At 37.8% G+C, this 25,280-nt stretch overlaps 1 protein-coding gene across 1 annotated transcript in view; it reads left to right on the top strand.

The window, feature by feature from the left end:
• Positions 1 to 25,280, top strand: part of MAP3K5 (mitogen-activated protein kinase kinase kinase 5) — a 198,397-nt gene that overhangs the window by 40,457 nt on the left and 132,660 nt on the right. Inside the window, exon 2 of the mRNA XM_038526115.1 lies at positions 18,477 to 18,616. Coding sequence (XP_038382043.1) covers positions 18,477 to 18,616 — 140 coding nt within the window. The remainder of the gene's footprint in view (positions 1 to 18,476; positions 18,617 to 25,280) is intronic.

The following is a 25,280-nucleotide window of genomic DNA, read 5'->3' as shown; positions in this document are numbered from 1 at the left end:
GGATGTACCGCGGTTTATTTATCCATGACCTGCTGTGAAAAACATCTTGGTTGCTTTTGGCAGTTATGAATAAAGCTGCTATAGACATCTGTGTGCAGATTTTTGGACATAAGTTTTCAGGTTCTTTGGGTAAATACCAGGAAGCATGATGGTTGGATCATAGGGTGAGAGTATCTTTAGTTTTCTGTAAAATTGCCAAACTTCTTCCAAAGTGGCTGTATCAGTTTGCTTTTCCACCACCAGCAGTGAATGAGAGTCCTTGCTGCTCTGCATCCTCACCAGTATTTGGTGCGGTCAGTATTTTGAATTTTAACCATTCTAATAGGTATGTAGTGATATCTCACTGTTGTTGTAATGTGCAATTCCCCAATGACATGTGTTGTTAAGCATCTTTTCATATGCTTACTTGCCATCTATTTATCTTCTTTGGTGAGATGCCTATTCAGATTTTTTGCCCATTTTTTTAAACTGGCTGTATTTTTTCATTTTTGAGTTTGCATTCTTTGTATATTTTGGGTGACAGTCCTTTATCAGGTATGCCTTTTATACATATTTTCTCCCGTTCTGTGGCTTGTCTTTTCATTCTCTTAAAATCGTTTTTTGCAGAGCAGAATTTTTTAATTTTGTTGAAGTCCAGCTTATTAATTATTTCTTTTATGGATCATGCCTTTGGTGTTATATCTAAAAGTCATTGCCATATCCAAGATCATCCAGATTTTCTCATATGTTATCTTCTAGTGCTTTTATAGTGTTACACTTTACTTTTAGGTCTGTGATCCACTTTAAGTTAGTTTTTGTGAAGGGCATAAGGTCTGTATCTAGATTTATTTTTTTGGATGTGAATGTGCAATTGTTCTAGCACTATTTGATGAAAAGGCTATCTTTGCACTGTATTGCCTTTGTTCCTTTGTCAGAGATCAAGTGACTGTATTTATGTGGGTCTATTTCTGGGTCCTCCATTCTGTTCCATCAATCTGTTTGTTCTTTTACAAATATTACATTGTTTTGATTGCTGTAGCTTTCTAGTAAGTCTTAAATTCGGGCATTGTCAGACCTCCAACCTTGTTCTTCAATATTGTGTTGGCTATTTTTGGCCTTTTTGCCTCTCCATACAAGCTTTGGAATCAGTTTATCTCCACAAAATAATTTGCCAGGATTTTAATTGGGATTCTGTTAAATCCATAGGCCAAGTTGGAAAGAACTGACATCTTGACAGTAGTGAATCTTTCTATTCATGAATATGGAATATCCCTCTATTTACTTCTTTGACTTTCATCAGTTTTATAATTTTCCTCACATAGATCTTTTTTTTTTTTAATTTTTTTTTTAAATTTATGATAGTCACAGAGAGAGAGAGAGAGGCAGAGACATAGGCAGAGGGAGAAGCAGGCTCCATGCACCGGGAGCCCTACATGGGATTCGATCCCGGTGTCTAGCATAGATCGCGCCCTAGGCCAAAGGCAGGCGCTAAACCACTGCGCCACCCAGGGATCCCTCCTCACATAGATCTTATACATGTTTTGTTATATTTATACCTAAGTGTTTCATTTTGGGGGTCCTAATGTAAATGGTGATGTGTTTTTAATTTTAAAATCCAGTTGTTCACTGCTAGCATATAAGAACGCAATTGATGTTTGTATGTTAACCTTGAATCCTATAACCTTGCTATAACCACTTATAAATTCTAAGAATTGTTTTGTCAATGTTTTCAGGTTTTCTATGTAGGCAATCATGTCAACTGTGAACAAGAACAATTTTATTTCTTCCTTTCCAATCATTATGCCTTTTAATTTATTTTCTTATTATGTTAGGACTGCTAGTACAATGTTGAAAGAAGTGATGAGAAGGAACATTTTTCCCTGTTTCTGATCTTAGCAGGAAAGCTTTTTGTTTGTCACCACTAAGTATTATTAGCCTTAGCTGCAGGAGTTTTCTAAATATTTGAGTCCAGACTTTTAGTAACTTGATTCAACAGCAAATTGTGAATATCATATTCAAGCTTCCCTAGATGTGAAGTTAGCAATTATAAGTGGCTATTAGAACATTATATATAGAATAATTGCAGTTTTGCCCCTAAACTATATAGGTATGTGCATGCATGAATGTGTGTGTATATTTGATAATTGTATAGAGAAAAGCTTAGAAGGAAGTATACCAAAATGCTTAGTATTTCTATGTGATAAATTTTAATAAAAGATCATTTAAATTTGTATAAAATTTACTATATTGATACTGAGGGACAGATACACTATTTTTTTGAGAATTGACAACATTTATTTATTTTTAAAGATTTTATTTATTTATTCATGAGAGACAGAGACATGGGAAGAGGGAGGAGAAGCAGGCTCCATGGAGGGAGCCCGATGTGGGACCCCATCCCGGGACCCCAGGATCAGGCCCTGAGCCAAGGGCAGATGCTCAACCACTCATCTACCCAGGCGTCCTGAGAATTGACAACATTTAAATTTTTATCACTTACCTAGATGTAGTTTTATGGTTTTATAAATTTAGTAAAGAGGATGACATTCCTGGGTTCATGTTGATAGTCCATTTAGTTTTAATCAAGACAGCCTTATTTCTGGAAAAGCAAGCGTATATATTATAAGGAATTTTGATAAGAAATCATGTGATGGGAATTCAACATGAAAAAGTAAATAGTGGATCTAGAAGTGAAAAAAATCACCATTTTAATTTAAGTCTTATTTCTAAGGAAAGTGAAAAATATGACCTTTTTTTTTTTTATAGTGATAGGATCTAAAATAAATGGCAAAAAATCGCCCTGTTTTTCTGCAGCACTCAAGCTCCTTCTCACAAGTCTGGGCAGTTTAAGAAAATAATTTGTGTAACACATTTTCTAAAAGCAAGCTAACATAAACACGAATTCAGGAATTGTCAAAATAGTGTCGGGGTTCGTAATGGTGAGATAATGGATGATGGAATTTCAGGTGATTTTTCTGTTCTTTCTCTTTTCTTTTCTTTTCTTTTCTTTTCTTTTCTTTTCTTTCTTTTCTTTTCTTTTCTTTTCTTTCTTTCTTTTCTTTTCTTTTCTTTTCTTTTCTTTTCTTTCTTTTCTTTCTCAATCTTGCTCTTGAAGAAATCACATGGGAGTAGAAATAGGGAGAATATCATCTTTTAGATTTGGCTGCCTGGTTTAAACCAGCTCCCAAAGAGCATTTGAGACTTTTAGTCCAAGACTCAGGAGACACGTGGTCTGCTGCCAAAACTAGCTCTGGCTTGTTGATGTCTGAACGGCACTTGACCCTGGCATGGGTATTTTCAGTAAGAAATGGTGAGTAAACAGCAGAAATACAGAGAACAAAGATGAGCACTTGGAAGAAGTAGATTCCGAAAAGGGAAAAACCTTTGAATGTAAAGGGAGGGGCAAGGTAAAAACCGGGAAATATACGCACTTATGCATGCACACAAATACACACACAAGAAATGACCATAGAAAAGGTGAAAAATCCCTCCAAAAAATGAAGTGCATTTTACTGGGAGGAGCAAGAGGCTAGAGTGCAGACACTGTCTGATTCTATTCCATGCCATTTGTAAAATTCCTCTCATTACCTTGGCCTGGGATATTTGGAAAAAGCAGCTCTGTGTCTGAGCGCAATCTGAGGCATGCCAAGGGCGGCGGTCTTCACCTGCTGAAAGCCCCAGGGCCGAATTGCAGAGGGGGGAGGACTCTTACTAACATTTTTGGTAGCTGCAGGCCTCTTGCTGCCACTGCTCCATGAAAGGTGACAAACAGCGGAGCAGGAAGTGCCCTGTTATGGTGACAGAGCGAGGGGGTCTCTACTAGAAATGACAGTAGAACAGTCATAATCTGGGACTGTTGGAAGCAAACCAGGATATATATTGAACTAGCTATTCTAGCGTCTTCTGAGAGGCTTGAAGTTATTTACCCTTCACACCCCAAAAGAGTAACTCTAGATATTGATTGTTTCCATATGATCTAGGGCACTTCTTGAAGATAATTCTTCAACTAGAGATTTTGTCAAAGCAGCGAAAGGGTCTGTTGAGAAGAGTGAAATTCACTGTACAGATATCCTATCTCCTGGTTCATATCTGCTAAACCAGAGAGGTACAGAAACCTATCTCTAAATTATTAACAGTTCTCTGTGGTGGGAATAAGGTGTGAGGGTACCTTCCAATCCCATGGCCCACTTTCTAATGATGGTTGATATTTATCAAGGGTTCATGGTTGTTAAGTCCTTTCTGTGACAGGGACTATTATTATTGTCATTTGACAGAAACGGGCTGGGGGAAGAGGGGCTTTAGGCCCTGGGTCCCCAGTAATGCTTGCTGTACAACCAAAGTGCAGACCTGGGCAGCCTGACTCCAGCCAGCCACACCCTACCTGATGGGAGGAACACTCAGCTATTCATAATGCCTGGTCAGTGCTGACCACAGATGGGCCACATTTATTTCAGTCTCTCTTTATCTCTGTACCTCCCTCAGATCCCATCACTTTGTCAGGGAGGCACCACCAACTGATTGCTTCTTGCTATTGTACCCATCCAGATGCCCTGTATTTTATCCTCTCTCCTGGAGGTTGATTTTTCTTTTTGTCTCTTCTGCTTCAGCAGTGTGAATTAAAAGCTGTCTCCTTATCATCAAATGCCCTTCCCACCAGGGTTTTCTGTTTAGCCCCCAGGCACCTCCTGGCTTCTAGTGAACAGACCAATATACCATTAGCTGTAGGCTTGGGAGAGGAGCTATGCAAAGAGAAGGGAGCCTAAACTCCCCTGGGAGTTTTAACCAAGACAGCCTTATTTCTAGAAAAGCAAGTATACATATTATAGTAAGTTGTGATGAGAAATCATGGGGAGATAGTAACGGGGCAGCCCAGCTGGTACCTAAGGGAAGGGGGTGTGTTTAGTAATGCCATTTAGAATGTATAAAAGCACAAGTTAGGGGATCCCTGGGTGGCTTGGCAGTTGAGCGTCTGCCTTTGGCTCAGGGCATGATCCTGGAGTCCTGGGATTGAGTCCTGCATCAGGCTCCCTGTGTACAGCCTGCTTCTCCCTCTGCCTGTGTCAGTGCCTCTCTCTCTGTGTGTCTCTCATGAATAAATAAATCTTAAAAAAAAAAAAAAAAAAAAAAAAAAGCACAAACAAAATGAATGAGTATCTCCCCTCCTGGTAAGAAAAGTGTTTTTACTGCAATGTGTTCCAAAGAAATGATTGTGCAATTTATTTCGCTGCTTATAAACTTCCTGCAAGAAGCCCGGATAGAGTGATAAGCCTTTCCTCACTCTCAGGGAGACTGTGCACATGTCCATTCTTAGATGGTGGAGCAATTGTTCCGGCTGAGAGAAACTCCTATATTATGCAACATCTGGCAGCCAGAAATGCCCCCTCCTTCCCAGTCTGTGGACTGAACATAGCCATTTCTCAAGGCTTTCTTTGAAGCTGTGGCTTCTGCAGTGCCTTCTCTGAGACCCCCAGCAGAATCAGTAACTCTGTGCTCTGTGTCCCCATTGAACATTTACATATTTCTCCTCTGACCTTGGACTTCTGCAACTCACAGGCCCTTAGAGATTCTAAGCTCATGAGGGGAAGGTGCTGATTTCTTCTTTAATCCCTTCACAATACCTTGTACAGAAGAGATAAGTCCTTCTTAAACAAATGTGAGAGCCAAGGAAGCATTTCCAGAATGTCTGATGGCTGAGATTGAAGCAAGGTTAGGAAACTCGAGCCTCCAGTGTGGGGTGGTAAGAGGCTATTAAAAGGCTGTAGGAGGGCATAACTTAGGGATGAATGCACAGAGGGGGGCTGCCGCCGTGTCCGTCCCTCTTGGGTCTGTTGCTGCATCTGTGGAACAGTCTAATCCCATTTTCACCAGTAGAAGGCTCCTGGTGGGTCAGTTCTTCCCTGTCCTCATCTTACTGTGGTTGGCCTTTCAGGTGTCCTGACAGCTCCCGTTTTAGTGACGTTTTCGTAATTGCATTAATCTGTCACATTTAAACAAACCTTAGCTTTCCTAGAAAGTGGACTCCTGACATTTAATTTTAATTGGAAGAGAGAGAGAGGAAAAAAAAAATCCAGACGATTCCATTACAGTCAGTTAAGGTCAGCCACCCAAGTCAGCAATAAAAGGATTCTTTAACAATGAATCATTTTCATTCTGTTCACTCTGTCCAGTAGGTCATCCTCAAGAAGGAAGCCTTAAAACCCCCAAAATGACTTGTTGAACTCAAATGCAGTGTCAGCGTGTAAATTATTGTGGCAAGAAATCCATTACTGGCAGAATCATATTTACATATCTGCTGTGTTACAGAATTACAGACACTCTGCGAAGAAGATGTAGAAATGTGAACAAAAGCGGTTCACATCTTGACTAGATGCTGATTGTTTATGAGGCGTTGAAAGTGACTTTGAGGGAATACAAAGAGCAGAAAAGCACAGCATCTTTTGGAGATGTCGATGAGTTCCGACTCAGGTCTCCACTTGTTGGCACTAGAATCCTGGACCACAGTAGAGCTCCCAGGCACTCACTCACGCTTCTTAGATCCAGTTGGATTTATGAGTACAAGAGATGACAGCCGTAAATGCAAGAAGGAAAAAGAATCTTTCAAAGTGGCCTGCTCACCAGGGCAACTATTTCTGCCGAACAAGTAATGTGAGAGCTGCGTTTCTTTTGTTTTACTCCCTGTATTCTTCCCGGAACGGGAACAGGTTGAGCTTTTATTGCTTGCACATAAATTGCTTATTATGTGAGGAATGACGCTCTTTGATGATGAATGCATATATTGTGTGGCACCATACACTTACAGTTCGCTTACTTAAACCTCTAAACCATAAGGGCTCCTGCTACAGTTAAAATAATTTCTTTAATATCAACAAAAATCTTGGCAGTTGTCAAATTCTCTCATGAATGTCGTGAGTTCTTAAAGTTTGTTTTATTTCAAATGCAAATAAAGCATATACATGGTCACTGACAGTGTTCCTAAAGTCTTTACTATCTCATTTCTCCCTCTTTCTCACTCTCCCAACTCCTTGTAATGATTTTGTGAGGAAATCTGGTCATTGCTCCTGTAGACTTTTCCATCATCTGAATTTTGCTGATTGGATCTTTGTGCTACACTGCTGTAGAGACTTTTATTGTTTATGTGTATATATAACACACATACACTGCAGCTCTTTCCCTAGAATGTAAGAAATCTCAATCAGAACAACCTCAAACATGAATGAAATTGCCATGGCTGTTTTTGCTTTAGAACACCGTCAGATCATGTTCCAGTGTCCTTTGACCACTTTCTGCTGTCTTTGTGTGGGTGAGTTATAAATGTATAAAACAATTAGGAAATGATATGTCATTCCGAATGCTCATCTTTCATGAAGCACAATCAGATTCTCTTCAAAAATTATCACAAATCAACTTTTGCAACCTTACACAACTTAATATAAGTGCCAATTAAAAGAGGCAGATTATTGGTTCTAGCTGGCAGGAAGGACTCTTGTGTAAGATTCTGATACAAAGGGCTATGCTGTGTGCTCAGGAACACCACTGAGGCAGGAACGCAGACAGCTTTGCCGATTTAATTAAAATTAAACATGAGAGATTTCTCTCTCCCACAAATGGCATGCATCTTAACCACAATAAAAGCTAGAGTAAACTCTAAAAGAGCCTGTTCAAAATTTTAGGTATAGCCTTTACAGCATCTGATGAAAATAGATTGATTACTTACGTACTGAAATTTATTACATAAAATGAGTTTATAGAGATCTAAATTTATGATTATAGACTCCTAAATCCAGTATACCTTTAGGAAATGTAATAATTTCAGAGAGAAAAATAGTTTTTAGTGGTGGTAAAGAAATTTTTACCATCTAAGCCACTTCATATCCTATTTCTGCTATAATATGCAGCATGGCCCTGTCACATAATAAACTTGAGAGTTAATTTTGCCTTATACTTTTCTTATATTACCTGTTCTTTATAGATCATTGACCAGGTCTATAGTTATTGCCATTACATTAAAAAAAAATTCTTAAGGTTTAGACTGAACCCTATTTTAATGGAAAGAGAATAACACTTTTTGATGTAGGGCCTGCTTATATTTGTTTAATAAGCAAAATTAGGTTGAGGACTTCTACGCCCATAGCCAAGGAAATGTCACTTTATAAAGCACTTGCTGTGCACCAAAGATATAAATTGTGTTTTATCTACTTTCCTTGTGTGCTGATATGAAGGATTCACTTGAAGTCTGAATCTCGTTAGAGCATTTACAGGGCTCTCTTAATAACACTTCCTAAACCACCATCAAAGTGCTGTGTGCTGGGAATTCTTTAATAATAGGAGAGAAGGATTCTTTATTATCCCCGTCTTCCTTGTGGCCAAGAATATTCATTGGTAATACTGAAATTTTAATACCTGGGTAAGGCTTGTTTATGTCCAGAAAGCAGAATAAAACTAAAATCTGTTCTCTGTCTTCCCTCTTTTCATCATATGCTTCTTTATTTTCATCTTAGGCAGATGGAAGTAAGGGAGAAAATAGAGTTTTTTGTTCTTTTAAAGCTTGGTTCAGATCTTTCTTCTGTTGCTGTAGTATTTGGCATTCTTATTATCACAAGCGATAGAAATGCTGACATAAATTTCTTTTAAAAAAAGAAATATAATAGGATACCACTTCTAACAGCAGGGTTAGTGCTGCCTTGAAGCATGTTTCTAGTGATGGCCCCAGGACACAGGGTCATCCCTACCATCCCTGGGCAGGGCTTTGCTTTCTGTTGGCCACCGCACCCCAGTTCAATTGGACAGAGTCATCACCTTAATTGAAGGATCTCATTAGTCTTCCTTTTACTTCATTATTTTCTTGGTCTTTGCCTTTCATTACTTCCCTTTTTCTTGCCCTTAGAATATCCCTTTCTTTTTTCCAAGGCTAACTTTTCTCCTCAACTTAAATCCAAACCTATCTGTTTCATCTGAGAATATAGAGATTGTCTCTGTTAGTTAGCTATCCCCCCATCCCCCATCTTCCTGTTGCTACTGATGTCCAGGTACTCCACCTTAAAACTAAAAACTTTTAGTACCTCATTAAAGTATTGTCTGATCTCTTGGTTTCCATATTGCATGTAAAAATCTCTACTGTGGGTCTGAGTAAATATTAATCCTTTTCCTTTCTCTTCCTCTTCTGGAGAGTCGTCTGTGCTCATTACCTCTGTTCCCTTACCTTTAGTTTTGCTGTACTCACCTTTTAAATCCTTGTGTTAGGCTAAAAAATGTTCCTTACTCCTAGGTCCAATGTCTATGCCAAACCCCTGAGACTGGTGAATGACACTTTATTTGCAAAAAGGGTCTTTGCAGATATGGTTAAATTAAGGGTCTCGATAATGAGATGATCTCAAATTACTGGGATGGGCCCTATATGCCATCACAAGTGTCTTTCTAAGAGAGAGGCAGAGGGCAGTTGGACACCACAGACATACACACAATAAGCTAAGGAATGCCCCAAAACTGCTGGATTGTGGAAGAGGCAAGGAGTAGATTCTGCTCTAGAGCCTTTGGTGGTAGCATGGCCCTGGTTTAGCTGACACTTTGATTTTTGGATATCCAGCCTCTAAACCTGTGAAAGAGTAACTTTGTGTTGTTTTAAGGACCCAAGTTTATGGGTTTGTTATAGTGGGCTACAGGAAACTAAATACAGTCCTCTTTTAACACTCTTGGCAAAATTATTAACCAGAGATTAATTGATTTTTGTAAGTGAACATGCCTGCATAGCCAGCACCCAGATCAAGAGGCAGAACCAGGGTGCTTGGGTGGCTCAATTGGTTAAGCATCTGCCTTTGACTTGGGTTATGATCCTGGCATCCTGGGATCAAGCCCCCTGCATAGGGCTCCCTGCTCAGCAGGGAACCTGCTTCTTCTCCCTTTCCCTCTGCTGCTCCCCCTGCTTGTGCTCTCTCTTTCTGTCAAATAAGTAAACAAAATCTTAAAAAAAAAAAAAAGACACAGAACCTTCCTAGCTCCCTAGAAGATCTCTTGAGTTCCCTTTCAGCCATTTTCTTCTACCAAAGTATCTGATAATATGAATTTTTTGAACCTCATATAAACAGAATCATAAAGTATCTACTCTTTTATATCCAAATTGTTTTAACAATCTGAGATTCATTCATGTCGTCACATGTAGTTATAGATTTTTAAATTCTCATTACTATATGGTATCCATTGTTTCTGTATAGCATCCTTTACTTCTTCTACTGTTGATGGTTTGAAATAGTGCTGTTATGAACATATATGTATTTTGATGAACTGTGTTTCTATTAGGTAAATGATGAGGAAGGGATTTCCTGAATCCTTGATGCCTTTTATTTTTCTCTATACTAAGTTGTCAATCTCACTTAAACCTGCGACTTCAACTATTGTATCATTGTGATTCTTATATCTGTCTGAGTCTGATCTCTGCTGAGATTCAGGATGACAGCTGTCTGTGAGCTACACACACAATGTTTAATGTGTCTCAATCCAAAGTCAAATTCCTACCAAAAGGATAGTATTTTTTCTTTAATTTGTGTTAATGGCAAGCCATAAATGTTAACCATTCAAGTTTGAAATGGTTAATTTTTAAAAAAATATTTTATTTATTTATTCATGAGAAACAGAGAGAGAAAGGCAAAGACAGAAGCAGGCTCCATGCAAGGGAGCCTGACGTGGGACTTGATCCTGGATCTCCAGGATCACGCCCTGGCCTGAAGGCAGCGCTAAGCCGCTGAGCCACCCGGGCTGCCCTGATATGATTAATTTAATTCTTTCTTTATCATGCATCCACCAAATCCCTGAAGCCTCTTGAGCTCCTTGAACTCCCTGCCCTGTCGTCTCAGTATTAGCTTAGGGGCATACTCTCCTTTAAATGACTCCCAACTGATGTGTCAGCTTCCAGTCTGTTTTATCGCTCATCCATCCACAAAATCTAGGTTTATCTTCCCCAAACTTTGATCCTGCCACATCCCTTCTCAAAACTCATAGATATGGATGGATCACCATTGATTATAGAATCAAGTCAAAATTCTTTATGTTGGCTTTGTGTGTTTTCATAATTTAATTTCAAACTCATTTCTGTAAATATTCATATGAGGCCTATTTTAGCCTGTCTTTAATAACATTTTTACGTTAAATTGTTCAAAGGGCTTCCTTTATTTATTTATTTATTTATTTATTTATTTATTTGAGAGAGTGTATGTGTGAGCGTGAGCAGGGGGAAGGACAGAGGGAGAGGGAGAAGCTCCCCATTAGCAGGGAGGGAGCCCAATGTGGGGCTTGATCCCAGGACGCTGGGATCGTGACCAGAGCCAAAGGCAGATGCTTAACCGACTGAGCCACCCAGGTGCCCTCCTATTAACATTTCTTATATTGGCTCCTTATAATAATGATATATTGAGAGTTTGCTGGGCTTAGTGCCCATATAATCCTAATAACTTTGATTGTATAGTAAATACCTATTATTATTTTCAATTTACGGTTGAGGAAACCAAAGCTAGATGAGCTTAAGGTATTTTCCAAAGTCACCCATCCAGAAACTTAATTAGGATTCAAACCCTGGAAGTCATGAAACAGCTTGTCTGTCATTTGCATGTTTATCACTCCTCTCAAGGAAGATGAGAGGGAAGATGGAGAGATGATTCCCCTTCCAGCTTTTCACCTCTGTGGTTTACTCTTCTGAGTTTGCATCTCCTCCTTGCAGAGAGCTGTGGTTTTAGGTCCTGCCACTCTGGGCTGGGTGCCTTCTATGGATGTGTGCTAATTTCCCTCTCACATTCTCTAAAGCTAGGGCATCATGAACTGGATTCTTGTGGGTATTGTCTGGGCAAGGGGACTATAGTTTTTATAATACTAATCTTCTGTTCCCTCCTTCTTTCCTACCTCTTCTTCCCCCTTTTTCTTTCCCTTTTGTGTCTTTCTTACTCTAGGCTTCTCCCATTTCCTTTCCCCCCTTCCTTTTATAGGTACCATGGCTCTTAGTATTTTTAAAAGCAAGCTTCTGGAGGTTGATCAGGTACCTCTGATCACCTACCTCCCAGTCCTCACTTTCTAGGTTTAAAAAAAAAAAGTCACCACCTCAGTCTAATAATCAGACAACCATTGAACAAGCAAATTAGGGCTGGGGTGGGGACATTATGTATATACATTTGCTTTAGCAACATAAGAATGATTCATGTTTGAATCATTATGCATATATTTATTGGAGTTTAGTGATGAGAAAATTATGGGCCAAAATGTTTACTGTTGACACAAATATGTGTCATTATACATGATAGGGTTAACTAAATAATATACAGGATAATAAAATACTGATGAAGCTACATGGGTAGTAATTCATAGCAGGAATTGCTAAACCATGACTAATTCAAGACCACAATGATGGTAGGTTATTCTTCTATCCTTCATGAAAATCACAATTTTAGCTCTGCAATAGAAGGTTTGCAATTTCCCAACATTGTATATCTGCCAAATTTTAGTAAACTGACTCCAAGTCTCTAGAAGACTCTACTAGGGCACTACTAGGTCATGAGTAATATTTTAGTAATTTACATACCATAGATTTATTGTAATTAGCCTTTATTTGTTTGTTATATACAGAAATCAATGGAGGAGCACCTGGTTGGCTCCATCAGTTAAGTGTCTACCTTTGGCTTAAGTCATGATCTCAGGGTCCTGGGATCAAACACAGGCTCCCTGCACAGTGAGGAGTCTGCTTCTCCCTCTATGCTCCCCACTGTTCATTCTCTCTCTCTTTCTCAAATAAATAAACTTAAGAAAAAGAAAAATCAATGGAATGCAAGATACACTTCCCTTAAGAATCTAAGAAGGCATAAGTATTTGGGGATTGGTGTCTGCTCTAAGGGATCCCTGTTGGTTCACCCATTGAAAATTCCAGTGGGAACTTAGTTTCCTACTGAAGTTTGCTTCATTGCTGTGACCAAGCCCAGGCACCTTGCCCCTTCCTTTTTTTTTTTTTTTTTTTTCAGCCCTTCCCTTTTTCTATAGTGCCTTTGATGTGCAGGGTTTCTCTTTCTCTCTCTCCCTCTCTCTCTCTCTCTCTCTCTTTTAAAGATTTTATTTATTTATTCATGAGAGAGGCAGAGACATAGGCAGAGGGAGAAGCAGGCTCCATGCAGGGAGCCCGATGTAGGACTGGATCCTGGGACTCCAGGATCACACCCTGGGCCAAAGGCAGGCGCTAAACTGCTGGACCACCCAGAGGGCTTCTCTTTTTTGTGTGCAATTTGAGGTGCTCCATTCTAACTCCTCACTCACATGAGGCTGCTGCCTCATTCACACCAGCTTCCATCATCCCTTCCAACAGGGCTGGCCTCCCTGGCCCCGGAGGGTTGCCATTTGTACATCCTCAGAACTAGCTACAATCTGTCCTGTGTCAGTATTTGCCAATTCATGGCAAAAACCATATCCAGTTAATTTTTTCTTTTAACTTCCATAAAAGCAAATAACAAAACTTTTTATATGTTAAGTGCTCAGGACATTTGTAGAATTAAATTGGCATTCATAGGTCATCTTGGGGGATTAACCTGTCATGACTGAATGGCTAGTTCTGTGTGATAACGTGGGAAGTTTCCATTGATAATGGAGTTTTGGAGTACTTTGTAGACTATAGTACAAGCCAGATCACTACTGGGCTCTTGCTTTGTCAGCAGTATCTAATGCCTAAGGAAAATATTGACTAGATAAAAAGTAACTGAACGTTAATGTTCTGCTTCAACTCTGCTTTTTACAAGCAACAGAAGCTCATGTGAGATATTTAACTAACAGATATGGTATTATAAAGGAGAAATTAAATAAAAAAAGAAACAGATCATGAATCACTGCCATTTAGTGACCAAAATGCAATTAGGCACAACGGTTTTATGTTATTGCCCTAAAAATTTATTATGTTTTAATAAACCCTTGGTAAATCTGATTTTGTGCTCCATTTAACATCAACTCAGTTGGAAGAAAGGAAAAAAATGACACCTCGGGTATACCCTTGTCTATATTTTTAAACAGACTTAGTTTTCAGTTTTTAAGTATAGCAGTATTATTTACAATATTACCATAAGAACTCAACCAGAAAATTATTTAAGTGCATTTGGTCACAAAATACATGACAGGAATATATGCTTTGGTCCCCAAATATTTTTTACACCTCTAAATTTATGTTGTGATCTTGAGAACCTCCATATCCTGTAAGTATAGAATGTGGCTCAGTGAAGAATTAAGAGCATGGACTCTCCAGCTAGATTGCTTGGATTCAAATCCTTCAAAGGATAGAAGTGGTACTACTACTTTCTAGCTGATTTTGGATAGATTATCTATACATTTCTGCCTCAGAGTCCTGAAATAATAATATTACCTAGCACGAAGGAGTTTTATGAAGACTGAGTTAGTATTTGATAAGCATGGAGTGCCTGGCACATAGTAATTACTAAAAACATGTTTGTGAAATAAAGTGAATATAAGTGTAACTCATATAAATGAGTTTCAAGAATTGTGGAGTATCAGGTGTTTGTTTACTATAATTACATCTTTTTTTTTTTGCATTTTAGACATGATTTAAGATAATTTCACAAGGAAGATAATTTACACCTGTTTATTCTACTACTTTTGAGAAGATAGCCATCAGGGTCAGGAGGTAGCCATGATAAAATGATATTTTTGTTAAATAATGAAATATTCCTGTTCTTTTTCTGAGTTGTACTGTATTCAATATTTTAAAATTACACAAACAAGCATTTTTAAAAAATTTTTATTTATTTACGATAGTCATACACACACACACACACACACACACACAGAGAGGCAGAGACATAGGCAGAGGGAGAAGCAGGCTCCATGCACGGGGAGCCCGACGTGGGATTCGATCCTGGGTCTCCAGGATCGTGCCCTGAGCCAAAGGCAGGCGCTAAAATGCTGCGCCACCCAGGGATCCCCCAAACAAGCATTTTTAATGTTCTCTATACAGCATCCCAAAATGTAGCTGTTCCTGCTTAGACATTCAGACCTAAGGAATATGCCTTATTTTGCTTGTACAATTTATTTTGAATGTCTAGTTTTTCTCTTAATCTGAAAGCCTCTTGCAGTGTTTTTATTAAGATTAGCATGAGATCCCAGGAGCCCATTCTCTGGAAATAACCCATTTCCCCTCTTCTTGTGGCTACTTTAATTTAGCTAGTATTTTTCTTTGCATGGCTCTCATTTGTTTTTCATTAACTACTGTTTCATTGGGTTTCTTTCAGCCTCATTTTACCCTGTCTCTTGATTTTAAAGCACTGTGACTGATGGACGATTGGCTGGCATCTGTGGGAGGAGGAAGCATTGTGGGCATAGGAGGCAGATGGGTGTGTAGGTGGGATGCAATGACTCATTTTCTCATGTGCTGATTTTTGATGTAGAAATAAGGACCCCAAAAGAAAACTCTTTATTTCTATTAAAGAGTCTTTAAGTCATTTTAGCCTTGAAAAAAAGTCTTTTGAAGCTCCTTTGACCTGGCTGCGTTTTTCATAACCTCGCTAAATCCTCTGTCTTCAGTCCCCTTTTGATCTGATTTATTTCTCCTTCACAGAATGTGAATTCTAAGCTCACGTTCATTAGACAAGGCCAACTGCATCAAACAGCTTCTCAAGAGCCTGTGTTATTTTTTGTGCTGCAGTTTGGTCTTACAAAGTCACTCGGGGTTTTAGTGTTTTTCTTTTATTTTGATAGGTTCCTAAATTAGAAAAGTAATCACTGTTCATAAGGGAAATTGTAAAAAGATAGAGAAGGAATAAAGAAGAAAACATAATGCACAATCCCATTACATGCTATTATTATGATTTACGTTTTGGTATACAACTTTCCAGACTTTCCAGACATTTTTTTTTCGCATACAATTACATTACCATCCCATTACACAGCTATTATCATGGTTTACATTTTGGTCTACAACTTTCCAGACACTTTTTCTATTCACATAAGTATATTTTTTCCAGACATTTTTAAATCCACATGTGTAGAATATATACATTACAATGTATTATATCTTAATATTTTTTGTAATATACCTTGAATTTACTTCCATTGCTAAACATTCTTCCACAATACCGTTTTCTTTTTTTAATTAAGTTTTTATTTTAATTCTGTTGTAGTTACCATACAGTGTTATGTTAGTTTCAGGTATATAATATAGTGATTCAACAGTATAGTTCTCAATGATGCATAATAAACCACTCTTTGAATCTTATCTATATATCTACCTCTCTACCTATTTCCCTATTAATGAATACTTAAGTATTTTCCATTTTTATGGTAAAAAATAAATTTCAGTGGGCATACTTAGAAGTAAACCCGCCACATTTATAGACATTTTCTCTGGGTAAATTCTTAGGAATGGAGCTATTGGCCCCCAAAGTGTGCATAACTTTAAGGATTTAAGTGTCCTAGGAAGTTTAAAATTCTCTTTGGCATGTAAGAGTATCATTTTTCTGCATCTCCATTGGGCATTCTTTAATATTTTTGACTACTTGTCAGACCAAAAAAAAAAAAAAAAAAGGTACTTTAGAATTTGCTTTATGTGCATTTATTAGTAGTGAGGTATAGAGTTCTTGTTATTTACCATTTTAGTTATTCTTTTGTGAATTTGCCTGCTTATGTCTATAGCCTAATTTTCTATTGTAATGTCTTTATGGTTGCTTATTTGTCCTAACCTGACCAATAAGTGTTGGTTTATAGTGATATTAACCTTTAACCTGTCACATATTGTAAATATTTTTAACAAATTAGCATCATCTGTTAAATTTGTTGTAAGGTATGTTAACATTTTCATTTTGGAATTGTTTTGCCATTATATTTTCCAGACCTTTATTATGATTACAAAGGGAGCTCTTGGTTTTCATAATAATTTTGCAGCTCAACACCTTATTAAATTATATTATTGCTTATAATAGTTATTTAGTTGATTCTACTGGGGTTTCTTGGTTGACAACCAAAACATCTTTGAGTAATGATAATTGTGTATTTTATTTTATACTATTATATTTCCTTACTTTGTGAAATCTTATTGCATTATCTGGAATTTTCAGAAAGCTGACTAGTAGTAGTGGGAATAATTGGTTGCCTTGTCTTTTTCCTGAATTCCATGGATTATCTATCAACACAAAGTTGGAAGTTGTTGTGAATATATATATATACATATATATATATATATTTTTTTTTTCTTTTTAGATTGAGAGAGAGAAACAGGGGGTAGAGGGGTGGGGCAGTTGGCGGTGGAGAGAGAGAGAAAGAAAATGAATCCTAAGCAGTCTCCATGCCCAGGACAGAGCCCAGCATAATGGGGTTAGATCTCACAACCCTGAAGCCAGGACCTGAGCTGAAATCAGGAGTCAGATGTTCAACTGACTGAGCCACCCAGGCACCCCAGAATAGATTATTTTTCATGTTAAAGGAGTGCTCTTCTATTTTTATTTTGTAATTATTTTTAATAAGAAATGGGTTTTGAAGTTTAATTAAAGCACTTGAGGCAGCTGTGGAGATGCTGATGATTTTTTTTTCCCATTGAGCTATCCATGCATTACCAAAATAAATTTCAAACCCATAATCTAGTTTTCTTACAATATAATGCTTGATGCATTTTTTCATTTTTCTTTCATATTTTTGTCCATATATAAAATGAGTTTGAGACTAACCTATATGTCATTTTTTTGACATTCTTGTCAAATATTGGTATCAGGTTTATACTACCTTGGTGTTAATCATCTCTGAGCTTTGGTAGAATTTGTACCTGTGGGTATATTTTCCTTCTCAGTCATAATTTTCTGTACCTTTGCTTTTTCTTTTTTTTTTTTTTTTTGAGTACACATACTAGGGACTTGCTGGATATTAATAATAATAATTAATTAAGTTATAAAATCAGCTCTGGGTTAATTCAAAGTCTCACCTATTTCCTTTTTTATTTTTATTTTTTAAAATATTTATTTATTTGAGGGGAGGTGCAGAAGATGAGGGATAGAGAGCTGAGCGTGTTGCAGGTCTCAGGACCTGATCTCTTGACCCTGAGATTATGACCTGAGCCAAAACCTAGAGTTGGCCTCTTCACTGTGCCACCCAGATGCCCCCCCCCATTTGCTTTTTAAAATCTCATTTTACATTTATCACTTACTGCAGCTTCCTGTGGGTCTGCTTCTGGAAACTTAGTTCACTTGCTTTAATGTTGAAATTTAACAGAGAGCATTAGCTCCAGCATCCCACCATTGCAGACTTCACTTAGTTTCCAGTAATTATGTGATCCCTTTCATGTGTAAAAAGAAAATGCAGGTTTGCTGCATTTTCTAAAACCACTTCCGGGTAGAACTGCAAATTCAAAATTCAGTGATAAGTGAGGAGGGAAAATCCCTATCATTTCCTCATTTCGTCTTTGAGAATACTAAGTTGTTAAACCAAAATGTGCTTACTGGGCATTATTTGGGTGTCATCTTTTGGGGGGCTCTGTTTTCTGTTTGCAGATATTGCTGTGGTGGAGATGAGTGATGCCTTCCGGCAGCCGTCCTTGTTTTACCACCTGGGAGTGAGAGAAAGTTTCAGCATGGCCAACAACATCATCCTCTACTGTGATAATAATTCAGACTCTCTGCAGTCACTGAAGGTACCTGACTTGTTTACTAAATATTTACACTGGGTACCAGAAGTCTAGGGATACCTCTCTGTGTCCCTGACATCCAAAGCAATTTAAGTGGCTTAGTTTGTGAAAGTTTGTTTTTGCCAGTCCAATAGTTATGCAATTACTAGTGAAGTTGTGAGGTTTATCTAGACTTCAATGTAGAAATTTGATGATATACCGGTAGGAAAATCTTAGTGTTGAGTTCTGAGCTGCAGTTTGAATTGCCACTGAGGAGACCATGTTACTAGGAAGTCATCCATTGCACACTGCGGAGACAGACCAGGAGGTTGCATAAATTTTGGTTAGGCCCCCTGCTGTGTCACCATTGAGGGTTCCATTGGACATACCTGTCTTTTTTTTTAATGTTTTTTTTAATTTTTATTTATTTATGATAGTCACACACAGAGAGAGAGAGAGAGAGAGAGGCAGAGACATACGCAGAGGAAGAAGCAGGCTCCATGCACCAGGAGCCTGACGTGGGATTCGATCCCGGGTCTCCAGGATCGTGCTCTGGGCCAAAGGCAGGCGCCAAACCGCTGAGCCACCCAGGGATCCCGGACATACCTGTCTTTAACTGGAAATCCACCTCCTACTGAAAGGGCTCTGAATAGAAATTCTGTCTCCAAATATCACCAGAAAACTACCATCCTCTTCACTGGGAAATGATTTCAATAACTTAATAACTTGGGGAAGGGGAAGTAAAAATCTACTATATTTGTCTACAAAACTCAGCATGCCCCATGTCATTCTCTCTGTGATAGGATCAAAATGATACGAAGATATTTCTACCATCCAAAAAGATCGTCTAAAATGCTTTTGCAATGCAATCATTGTGTGATTCTTTGAAAAGCATCTAACAGTTCAGTGAAACTCATGCTGAACCTGGTATCATCCATTTCCTTTTTGAAACCTTCAGCTAGCTTTATGTGGCTTTTTCTCATCTAGATCTTCCAGTTTTCAAATTGAAGCCAGCCTTGGGACGTGGAGCTCTAAAACCCAGAGCCATATTTCTAATGGCTTAGTAATTGTTATATGAAGATCTTTAACCCCATGACCATGAAAAAAAAAAAAGTAATATTTCACTTTTTTAAAAAAAAATTTTATTTATTTGTTTATTCATGAAAGACAGAGAGGGAGAGAGGGAGGGAAGGAGAGAGGGAGAGTGAGAGAGAGAAAGAGATGTGCAGAGACACAGGCAGAGAGAAAAGCAGGCTCCACGCAGGGAGCCCGATGTGGGACTCGATCCCGGGTCTTCAGGATCACACCCTAGACCAAAGGTGGTGCTAAACCACTGAGCCACCCGGGCTGCCCATTTCATTTTTATCTGAGTATCCAAAGCTTGTATGGCTTTTTCTGAAAAATCTATAGTTTAGTTTAGCAAATACAGTTACTGCATGCCAGGCATTGTGCTGGGCATTGATAGTCTATCCCTGTTCAGAATACTCTGAAATAGTTCCCCCAAATTTGCCCCTACTCTGTCTGAATTTGTGGTTGTTTTTTTTTTTTAACCTGGAGTAATTCTTTAAGCTACCCCTACTTTATTTAGCCCTCTAAGAAATGCATTGTAAAGTTTTGTGATGGCGTATTTTAATTAAACATTTTGATTTGCTATTGTTTATAACATGTATTAGCAGTTGATAAAGGAGTGAGGTTATTTTATTTATTCTTGTTTATTGTACTATTTCATTTTCTTTAAGTATTCTAAGCAGGCAGTGTTGTGTTAGACATTTTTCACTCTACCCCCCTTTTTTTCTTGTCCTATTGGTATCTGGTGATTTCATTTATGACTACTCTTTCCTGGGGCAATTTTTAAAAACTGAATTAAAATTACATCTGAGAGAAAGAGTTGAAGCTAATTTTATCAGAAATTTGCATGGGACAAATAAACTGACTTATTTAATTGCTTTTTGCCAGCTTTTGTTTAGAAGTGCTGTTGGTATGTGAATACAATAGTTCTTCAAAAAGGCTAGTCTATCTAAAATTAACTCACCTATCTTGTACATATTAGCTGCTTGTAACCAAGCACTTAGTATGTGCTTTACCCACATATATTTTCTCATCGAATTCCACAGATATCCCTTGGGGTATATTATGTCCTATTATACCACCATTTTATAGAGCTGCAAACTAAGGCTTAAATAAATTAAATCATTTGCCCAAGTGATATAATTAGTAAACACGAGGTCTGCCTGACTCTTAAAACCCACCCTCCTAACCACTAAGCTTTATTGCAATTTCTTCTAGTTTGGATATCTGACTTTACCTGCTAAGTGTGTTCACTTAGAAAACCCATCAACTATGTCTGCCTCCCTGAGTCATTTCATGCAACAACCATCCTTTCTTTTCTCTCCCTCCTTCCATTAACTTAAAGCTTTTGCCATTGTTTGTTTGGTTTAATTTAGCTTGTTCCCAGCCCAAGTAAGTATCTGGTTGCAGAGGACAAAGCTCAATGGGATAGCAAGTATTTTTTTCAGTCTAACAATTTCCTCTGAGCCCTAGAAATGTTTCTGGTCCTCTGCTGAGAAAAGTCTGTGTGTGTGCGTGCATGTGTGTGTTTAATGTTATTAATTTCTGTTGCAATTAATTATAGGTGTAATCCCTGCCTTCTACCAATAGAAAACTGCTGTGAAATAAGACAGAATAGGAGTTATTATACATAACATATTTTTTATAAGTTAGCCAATAAAATAAAAACGAAGCATCTCCCTATTTTCACAGGGTAAAGACAGAATGAGAATGCTATTCTTGTCACATGGCGACCTTCCCTTAGGTTGATTCTTTGGACATCTAGAAAGTAAGGCTACACCAGTTTAATTTTCATCTTCTGCTCTTTGTTGAAGAGAGCAGTTTCTCATTGGGAGCAAATTCTTGGGACGAAATCATAGGAAAAAAACTTTTAAATTTAAACTCCTAAAAAATAATTGATAGGAACCATAAAGTACCTGAAAGCTACGTCTGAATTTTCATATGAAAGGATATTTAGAATCTAATCAAATCACCTACTTGCAATAAAATTTGTATCCATTTGAAATCACAAATACTATCTTAGAAGAATGAGATATTTAACTTTTTTCAAAAAAAGATCAGTGCACTTTGAGAAAGAGAAGTTGATCTTTTCCCCCTTCGCACTTTAACAACACAATTTTTGCAGTTTTCTTTAACTAAGTATCATGGCAACTTCTTATGTGGCTGTTAATGAGACTCTATGCTAAAACTTTTATTTTCTTGAAAATAAGAAATAGCTGAAACAGCTTTTTTTCAGATTAATTTCCTGCATTACAGAAATGATCAGATCTCCACGTAGGGTCTCTCAGTAAATGGGAGAGTAAGTCTGAACACTACTGACCAATGAGCCATGGGGCAGACACACAGAATGCATCTGACATCAGAAAGGACTTGAGGGAGGGACACCTGGGTGGCTTAGTGGTTGAGCATCTGCCTTTGGCTCAGGTTGTGATCTTGGGGTCCCGGGACCGAGTCCCACATCGGTTCCCCGTGGGGAGCCTGCTTCTCCCTCTGCCTATGTCTCTGTCTCTCTCTGTGTCTCTCATGAATAAATAACTTTAAAAAAAAAAAAAAAGAAAGGACTTGAGGGAAATGAATGGCTATTTAGTGTAGAGAGTGTGGAAATTATTTTAATGAGCCATTACTTCTATCAGAAATTCCTTTCTAACAACAGCTCTCAGCTCTAATTGCTGAGATTTCTTCACATTTCCCCTTCTTAGGCTCCCTCTCTTCCTTTTAGGCCACTCCCCACTCACTTTAGACAATGCTGCTTATAAAAACAAAGCAAAGCAAAACAAGGAAATACCATTGCACACCATCAGATAGTCCACGATTAAAAGCCCTTAAGATGCCCACAGCAAGGCTGTGGAGAGTGGGAAGAGGCAGTGCTGCTGGGAGGGTATACTGGCACTACTTCCAAAGAGCAATTTGGCAACACCTAGTATTATCCGGTAAGCATAGCACCAAGATTCAGCAAGTCTGTCCCTGGATGTGTACTGTAAAGAGAGTCTCTGGCATGGAGAAGGAGATCTAATCAACAATGTTATATTAGCATTGTTTGTAATAACCCCTCCCCCAAAGGAACTGGTAAATACCTGTTAACGAGAGAATGAACAAATACTTTCTGGTATAGTCATTTAGTGGAATAGTATAGAGCACTTAAATGAGTTCACTAGAGCTCTATGTGGCACTATCAATATATCTCAAAAACAGTGTTGAGAACAAAAACAAATTACAGAAGCATGTGTGCCACGTGATACCATTCATACAGAACCTAATCACATGCGAGACAGGTGCTTTTATACCTATTTGTGTTATAGAGGGTTGACGTATGCATGGGAGTCACAACCAACAAATTCAGAGTAGTTATTTCTTTGGGGGATAGGGATAGAGTAGAACTTGGGGGAAAGCCCAGTCTTCAAGTTTATCTGTAATATTAGATTTCTAAGTCTAGGTGGCATATACATGGGTATCTCATAATTTCTATACATTTTATGTAGTTGAAATATTTCACAATTCTTTTTTTACGGAAGAAGTTTGTGATACTTTATTATTTCCTGTGTCTGTCGAGATCATTTAATATATTCTGGGCTTTCGAATCCCAAAATCGTTTTTCATTTCTTTTTTCCTAGTGTTCTGTGATTGAAAAGGCTCAGATACACTTGGATTTTTCTGCACCAAGATGGGTTTTATTCCCATTTTATCTACAACAGAATGAATGTATCGTAGAGATTGATATGCATATCAGTTAGTGGTGATACAGCTTGTGTTGAAAAGTAACGATTAGGAATGCTTGGGTGGCTCAGCGTTTTAGCGTCTGCTTTTGTCTCAGGGGCTGATCCCGGATTCCGGGATCCAGTCTTGCATCAGGCTCCCTGCATGGAGCCTGCTTCTCCTCCCTGTGCCTGTGTCTCTGCCTCTCTTTCTGTGTCTTTCATGAATGAATAAATAAAATCTTAAAAAAAAAGAAAAGAAAAGTAATGATTATGTGAGACGATTCCCTTTTCAAGAAATTTAGTTGTATTTTTCTCTTTAATCATTGCTTGAAAAATTATTTTTACAGATGGGATTTTCCTTAATAGATCAATCTCTGCAGCAATCTATCTACATGGTTACTCCTTCACTATCTTACTGAGTATATTACATACATATGTGATGGCAGAAACTCTTACTCTGCCTCAGTGTATCTAGTATTTTTTAGATTGGGATCTGACTAGCATGAAATCTTAGGTGCACAAACCAGAATTTGTGACACCATCACTGAAATAGCTTTAAGAATCATCCATTTTTAATAGTATGGCAGTTCCTCAAAAATTAAAAATAGAATTACCATATGATCCAGCAATTTCACTTCTGGACATATACCCAAAAGAATTAAAAGCAGGATCTCAAAGAGGTATTTTTGTTCACCCATGCCCCAGCAGTGTTATTCACAGTAGCCAAAAGGTAGAAGTAACCTAAGTGTCCATTAGTAGATGAATGGATAAAACAAAATGTGGTGTATACATACAATGGAATATTATTTAGCTTTAAAAATGAAGGAAATTTTGACACATGCTACAGCATGGATGAAACTTGAGGAAGAATTATCATAGTTGTTCATTCAAACAGTACTGTGGTACTTATGATCCTTTATCTGCAGGTACGGAGGAACTCAATCTCCTTTAGAATTTATTGTGAGAAATTGGATATTAAGTCTGTTTTTCGAATACTTATTCATTTCCACTTAAAGCAAATTGTTACAGTTTTAAAAAGAATAGTGATGTCCTTGTTCTCAATTTCAGTGATTGTGCCAGTTTCTAGTAAATTGATGAAGACATGAGGGTAATTTTTGGTTTAAATACTTCAAACTTAAGTTGAATTTTTACTTGTATCTAGTTAATCCATTCAGATTCCATAATGTTCTTAAACCCATACATTTTTCCCCCTTGTACCCCCTCAAAGCTTTACCTCTTTTATCAAAGTTAATTACTAAGAGGAATCTAGTTTTAGTATGAATTGTGTATGAAATCAACATTTGTATTTTTCCAATGGTTTTTTTATTTTTTGAGTGTAACAGTGAATTTTTATTGGATTCTTTCCAGCACCTGACTGGAAAAAAAATAAATAATAAATAATAAATCAGTAAATGTTAGGGAAAGAGTCACTTGAAAATATAACCCTATAAAGAAGTTGAACAAGTTAGTAGTGAACCAGGAACATTGACCCTGTGTCCTCTTAATATGAACTGCTGCCTCTGGTCATCCCCACAATTATCTTGTTTACTTGATAACGGACCATCGATTTGTAAACTATGGCACTCCACACTCCCCCTGCCCCAGCATAGCTGTCCCAAACCTTGTTATTTCATGGGAAGATCTTTCTTTTCTGTTGAGAGAAGGAACAGTCTTGTTTCTTTATTTCACTGGTAGGAATGATCTAACTCTTTTCTTTCTTCTTTTTTTTTTATGATCTAACTCTTCTCTGAGCTATAGTCATTGCACATCAGAGCGGACGAGGGGGGGGCGGTGGGTAAGTAATTTGGGGGAGGAGCAGATGAGTAGTATATATGAGCATTGCTTTATCAAGATTTTTTCTCAGAAGCTTGAATTGACCCACTAGATGAATGATTTATTTAGCACGAGTTCATTTCCCAGTTGTAGAA

This window comes from Canis lupus, chromosome 1, assembly GCF_011100685.1.
Source record: "Canis lupus familiaris isolate Mischka breed German Shepherd chromosome 1, alternate assembly UU_Cfam_GSD_1.0, whole genome shotgun sequence".
Lineage (NCBI taxonomy): Eukaryota > Metazoa > Chordata > Mammalia > Carnivora > Canidae > Canis > Canis lupus.
Note: the sequence above shows the minus strand (reverse complement) of the source record. Positions and strands in the feature narration are given on the sequence as shown.